The sequence below is a fragment of the Sphaeramia orbicularis genome, chromosome 1 (genome assembly GCF_902148855.1).
Source record: "Sphaeramia orbicularis chromosome 1, fSphaOr1.1, whole genome shotgun sequence".
NCBI lineage: Eukaryota > Metazoa > Chordata > Actinopteri > Kurtiformes > Apogonidae > Sphaeramia > Sphaeramia orbicularis.
This window is the reverse complement of record NC_043957.1, coordinates 15,565,218-15,572,201: the sequence shown is the minus strand read 5'-3', so window position 1 is coordinate 15,572,201 and position 6,984 is coordinate 15,565,218. Positions and strand designations below refer to the sequence as shown.

The 6,984-nt window shown below is 38.5% G+C and overlaps 1 protein-coding gene across 1 annotated transcript; it reads left to right on the top strand.

Annotated features, from left to right (window-relative positions):
* The first annotated feature begins 4,887 nt into the window (after positions 1–4,887).
* On the top strand, positions 4,888–6,198 carry LOC115417410 (zinc finger protein RFP-like). The gene has a single exon (XM_030131319.1). The coding sequence runs from the start codon at positions 4,888–4,890 to the stop codon at positions 6,196–6,198; it is 1,311 nt and encodes a 436-aa protein (XP_029987179.1).
* Positions 6,199–6,984: the final 786 nt, after the last annotated feature.

Genomic DNA, 6,984 nt, shown 5'->3' with positions numbered 1-6,984 from the left:
CCCACCGTGAAGCATGGAGGGGGAGGTGTGATGGTGTGGGGGTGCTTTGCTGGTGACGCTGTTGGGGATTTATTCAAGATTGAAGGCAACCTGAATCAGCATGGCTACCACAGCATCCTGAAGTGACATGCCATTCCATCCGGTTTGCGTTTAGTTGGACCATCATTTATGTTTCAACAGGACAATGACCCCAAACACACCTCCAGGCTGTGTGAGGGATATTTGACCAAGAAGGAGAGTGATGGAGTGCTGCGCCAGATGACCTGGCCTCCACAGTCACCGGACCTGAACCCAATCGAGATGGTTTGGGGTGAGCTGGACCGCAGAGTGAAGGCAAAAGGGCCAACAAGTGCTAAGCATCTCTGGGAACTTCTTCAAGACTGTTAGGAAACCATTTCAGGTGACTACCTCTTGATGCTCATCAAGAGAATGGCAAGAGTGTGCAAAACAGTCATCAGAGCTAAGGGTGGCTACTTTGAAGAAACTAGAATATAAGATATGTTTTCAGTTATTTCACACTTTTTTGTTAAGTACATAATTCCACATGTGTTCATTCATAGTTTTGATGCCTTCAGTGAGAATCTACAATGTAAATAGTCATGAAAATAAAGAAAATGCAAAGAATGAGAAGGTGTGTCCAAACTTTTGGCCTGTACTGTATGTCTGAAATGAAACAGAGAAAAGCAAATGTCTGACTTAACACAACAAACATCTTCCACAACATCTTAAAGTCTTTGCAAACAATCAGTACCAAGGACATACTTCACTGCTGCATCAGATATTAAGTCAAAAGAGTTTTGTGTATTTGTAGTAATATTTATATTGGCTATAATTGTTTAGTATAAAATTGAGTAAGTAAATAGTGCTTGAATAAAATGTTGTGTGTATTGTGTGTTTTTATTTTCAGCAGGCTACACGTGATGGGTGTTGTCGCCTCAGGATTCTTCACATTCTTTGTGTTGTTGGTTGTTTCCTCCTCCACCTGTTGTCATCCCCTGGTCTGATTCCAACTTTAGTTTTCACAATGAGGTATTTTACTTTGGTCTCAGTGGTTAGAAAATAGGATTTGTCTTCAGGCAGATTTTCCTGTAAAGTTCAGAATGAAACAATAAAAGAAAGACTGATTAGGATTTAAGATTGGAAAGTGACTAGAAGATACGAATGGCAACAACCTCTTGTCAGATTCACTGAATAAACTCACGTGTCAAGTTCCACATTTACATTCACCTTCCATGTTTAATCCAGTGACATCTGTAAACAACTTGTATTAAAATATAAGTATGAGTAAAATGTGAGGATAATGATTTTAGAAATGTTATAAATAATTTCAAAATAAAGCAGTGTTACATTTCTGCAATATATATTACCATTTATGAATCAAAAATACAGTTTATATTTCTTCATGCATGTATTTGCACATTTTCATATTTTAAGTGCTCATGGTTTTTTTCAGATGTCTGTGTAGATTTTATGTTCAGGTGAATCATATGACTTAATGTTGCCCATGACTCTTTTTGCCTAAATGTCCTGATCTGAAAATCCAGGTTTAACAGTGAACTCGTGTTCATGCAGAAATAATGCACTTTACTGCTGATCATAAAGCACTACTAGACAAATGAAGGAGTGGATGAGTATAATACATTGTGGGATGCTGTATAGTTCAGGTGGGTCAAGCAGGATAGTGTGCAGTTTACACAATATTGCCAAAAGTATTGGGACATGTCTCCAAATCATTGAATAAAAGTGTTCTGGTCACTTCCATGTCCACAGGTGAATAAAATCAATCACCTACACATGCAGACTGATTCTACAAACATTAGTGAAAGAATGTGTTGACTCTCAGGACTGAGTTCCAGTGTGGTACCGTGATAGGACGCCACCTGTGAAATAAGTCCATTTGTGACATTTCCTCTCAATATCTACAGATATCCAAACTTCACATGTCCTTTAGATTAACTCCAGAATCGAACCAAGAGCTTCATGGAATGAGCAGCTGTGTTTAAGTGTTCCATCACCAAGGTCAATGCAAAGTGTGGGATGCAGGGGCGTTGAAGCAGCTGCTTCTGGACTCTAGAGCAGTGGACACTGTCCTCTGGACTGACCAATCACCTCTGTCTGCCAGTTCCATGAACCTGTCTGGGTTGGGTGGTTCCAGGAGAACGGTACTTGTCTGACTGCATTGAACCAAGTGTACAGTTTGTTGTTGGGGGGATGGTAGGGGAGGTGTTTCAGGGGTTGGGGTTGGCCCCTTAGTTCCAGTCAAAGGAACTCTTAATGCTTGAGCAGAACAAGACATTTTGGACAATTTTGGACATTTTGGATGATGCTTTGTGCTCTTTAAGACATGAATGAGTGAGTTTGGTTTTTTTATTTTGTTAATTTTGTTCATTTTTGTTCATTTTTTGGCTAAGTTTTTTCTTTTCTATTCAGTCTGTCAATTATTTTGCTAATTTTGGTCATTTAGATTATTTTAGTAATTTTTATTCATTTTGTTGAGTATTTGTAGTAAAAAAAAAATTTCTTTTTTTATTAATTTTGCTCAGTATTTTACTCATTTTTGATTATTATGTTGATAATATTGGCAATTTGTTTGGTTCTTTTTTTGTTCATTTTGTTGATTATTTTGGTCATTTTTGTTCATTCTGTTGATAATTTTGGTCAGTTTTTTCATTATTTTTTAAATGTTTTTTTTCTTCATTTCTTCAATTGGTTTGGTCATTGTTATTTGTACTGGTGACTGTTTTGATCATTTTTGTTCTTTTTGTTGAGTATTTTTGTTATCTTTGTTAATGAGTGTATTCATTTTTGATCATTCCTACCTGATAATAAAATCCTACAACCGAGTCATGAGAACATCAGTGCATATGATGAACAGCCCAGTCATGAACATTCCTACTGATAAGGTTTACAACCTACATATGAGATGATTTTACAAGTAAATTTATATTATGCCTACATTTCTGTGTGTCAGTGATTCAGTTTTTATTGCAATTAAACAGTTACAAATGTGAACTTCAGCCTGACAGATTACTGTAAAGGACTGGATGGGAATGTTAATGATTTTGGATCATTTTTGGATATTTAATGATTGAAGCCTCATTTTAATCATTGTATTAGTGTAAGAAAGTCAAAATCTTCATGAAAATAAAGATAAAAAGTGAGAACCTCTATGAAAATGTAATTCAGTGTCAGTGCAGTGTTAGTATTAGACAGAAGGAGGAAACAAACCTCCAGTAAAAGAGTCGGTGTAAAGGGCGGAGCTTCAGCAGAAACGCACCAAAGCTTTGTTACATATTGTAAATGAAGGTTAGAGTCACATCGATGCAGTTTACGCACGAGTCTTTGATCGCTGAATCACATTAAACTACATTTATCAGGTCTCTATCATCCTGAAACTCAAACACTGGTGAGTACAGCTGATCGGATTTACTGTGATAAAATTCCATAATTCCATTCTGATACTTGTTGAACAGACATGAGCCAAATGCAAGTATGCTAATTAAAGCAGTGATATTTTGCTTTTTTTTTTTTTTTTTAAATGGAATTATGCATTTTAAAACATTTTCCTGTGGTCTACATAAACTGTAAATGGGTCTGAATTCTTCATTAATTAATTTTTTTTTTTTTCTTTTGTTGGAACTGATGTTTTGGCATCAGAGCCAGAACTAATTTTATGGACGTACAACAAAAAAATCCAGTGCCATGTTAATCTGTCACTAGACACAGCGTGCAGGTTTGGAGAATGGAAGAGTATTTTACTGGGACAAAAAAAAAGCATGCAACATTTCTGTTTTTGGCATGGGGGCGGGGGGGCTTCCCTCCTGTTGTTCACCACCTGCAGGATTCTGTGATTCTGTCCACAATAAATCTTAAACTCCATTTTCCAGAGGAACATGGAGTCCAAATGGACCAAGTTCCAAACCTCCGTAGTTGAAGCTGCTGCAGAGTTGTAGCTGTAGGGTCTTTGGTTTCCAAACCAAGTCATGAACACGAGTTGTGTTGTGAAGCTGTAAAGTCCAGTTGACAGTTTGGACTCCAGAGGATGAGGGTAGATTCAATAGATGCAAAGGAAAAAGTTCTTGACTACAGTTATTATTGAGCAGTCGAACAAATATTTGACAGACCTCCTCTATTTTACCTTCTGACAGAACTCAGTTCCTCTTAACAGCCCTGAGTTTGACCTCTGCCAGGGGCCACAGTGTTTGTCTTAGGCTTCAATTTTTGACCTTTACACAGTGAACTACATCCATACTCCACAGTTTGTTGGTTCAGGTCTTCACCTTAGAGCAGGGGGTCACTAATCCTGGTCCTCGAGGGCCAGTATCCTGCTTGTTTTAGATGTAATCCTCTTCCAACACACTTGATTCAAATTATAAGCCTGTGATCAAGCTCTGCAGAAGCCTAATAACGACAGTCAAGAAACATCTAAACATGCAGGATCCCAGCCCTCCAGGACTAGGATTGGTTACCCCTGCCTTAGAGGCTCAAATATCCAAACCCCTTCCTTTCAGTAAATTCCTCACACATTTGTGGTCAAACTGGTGATCCTCAGCCCATCCTTGCTCCTAAAGGACTAGACTATTCCTGGATGCTCCTTTTGGATCAAATCATTATGACAACCATCCATTCACATCAACTATTTTAAATCACATCATTATTTTTATTATTTCAACTCATCATTAGTCCTAAATTACCCCTTTTCCAACTTTCTTCTGAAAGTGTTGCATGTTGTGTTCATAATGTCAGCAATGAAAAACAAGTCAAAGTATTTATTCATATCACTGCATCATTTTTAAGCTGTTTCAACTATTTGTTTGGGGTTGAACTGAAATACAAATTCTAAATCATTATGTGTTTATCTTTTATCTTGGATTTTAGCAGAAAGATATGGCTGCTGCCAGCTGTCTGCTGTCGGAAGATCAATTCCTGTGTTCCATCTGTCTGGATGTGTTCACTGATCCAGTCACCATACCATGTGGACACAACTTCTGCAAATCCTGCATCACTGAACACTGGAGGGTTAATGTCCCATATCAATGTCCCCTGTGTAAGGAAGTCTTCAAACAAACGCCTCAGCTGAAGATCAACACTTTGCTCTCAGAGATGGTGGCTCAGTTCAAGATGAAAACTCAATACGAACCAAAAAATAAGAACACAGAGCTGAAGACACAGGCTGAAATCCAGCAGATGATCCAGGAGAGACAACTGAGGATCCAGGAGATCCAACACTCAGTGGACCTCAGTAAGAAAGCTGCAGACAGAGAGAGAGCAGAAGGTGTTGAGGTCTTCACTGCTCTGATGGAGTCTGTTCAGAGAAGTCTGAACCAGTTCATTGAGGAGATCCAAGAAAAGCAGAGAACCACAGAGAAACAGGCTGAAGACTTCATCAAAGAGCTGGAACAGGAAATCTCTGAACTGAAGAATAGAACCACTAAGGTAGAGCAGCTCTCAGGTTCTGAAGACCACCTCCATTTTGTCCAAAGATTCACATCTGTAAACGCTGCACCATCCATGAAGACCTGGACAAAGGTCAGCGTTCATCCACCATCATATGACGGGACTGTGGTGAGAGCTGTGTCTCAGCTGGAGGACAAACTCAGAGAAGAGAAGAAGAAGGTGTTTAAAGCTGATCTGAAGAGAGTCCAGCAGTATGAGGTGGATGTGACTCTGGATCCAGATACTGCTTATCCTTATCTCATCATGTCCAGTGACAAGAAACAGGCATATGATGGTGATGTGAGACAGAATCTTCCAGACAACCCAGAGAGATTTGCAATTTGTCGCAACATCTTAGGAAAGCAGAGTTTCTTGTCAGGAAGATTTTACTTTGAGGTTCATGTCAAAGGAAAGTCTAAATGGGATTTAGGAGTGGCCAGAGAGTCCATCAACAGGAAGGGAATCATCCCACTGTGTCCTCAGAACGGACACTGGATCATTGGTTTAAGAAATGGAAATGAATACTGTGCTTTTGCTGATCCTCCAGTCCTTCTGCCTCTGAAATCTGGTCCTCAGAAGGTGGGGGTGTTTGTGGATTATGAGGAAGGTCTGGTCTCCTTTTATGATGTAGATTCTTCTGCTCTCATCTACTCCTTCAGTGGCTGCTGCTTCAATGACAAACTCCTCCCATTCTTCAGTCCATGTGGTAATGATGGAGGTAAAAACTCTCATCCACTGATTATCACTCCTGTCAGACTGTGATTCTATAAATTGACTTTTTACCTGAATAAACCTTGGAAACTGTAAAGTGGATTTCAGTCTTCAGAATAATGCATTCAGGTATCATATATTCATCACCAGAGTCTGATTTATGCCTGATGCTTTAAATTTATGAACCATATTAATTCTTTACTCAGCTCCTCTTAAATGCTACCATTGAATTTGATCAGGAGTGTTTGACAGGATATCAACATGTACTATGATTTGATGAAATAATAGTTTTCAACAAAAGTTATTTCCAGTCACTAAAACAAGGTGACATAATGAGCTTTGATTTAAAACTGTGGTTTTGTCTCAGTGTTGAGTTGATTGTGTCCATCATGTCCATTTTAGGGACCAGGTCACAAAAACTTTTGAGCTAATGGTCTGTTAGTGCAAAGTTGTAAAGTTTTGGATCTGAATGTTCTACCTCTACATCTGAGACCTCCCACTATCTGGTAAAATATCCTATATGCACTGTGTTGTGCTATCATATCATTAGCATATGTGTTTATTATCAGGGTGCAATTTGTTGGGGGGATGGTGGGCATTTATCATCACCATGAAGAAATTTAAAACCACAGATTGTTATTTTTCATGCCATTTTCATTGTAAATTGTGTTCGTTTAAAAAATCCTTTAACATTGTGAAAGCCCATGTAAATATTAAATCATATCTCCAGAGAATGTTTTTGTTTTGTATGTGATTTATGGATCATTCTAAACCCTAAGTCAGGGGTGTCCGATCCTGGTCCTCGAGGGCCAGTATCCTGCATATTTTAGACGTTTC

What these genes read in the sequence shown, in the direction of transcription:
- LOC115417410 (XM_030131319.1), top strand. Translation starts at nt 4,888, where the DNA reads ATGGCTGCTGCCAGCTGTCTGCTGTCGGAAGATCAATTCCTGTGTTCC.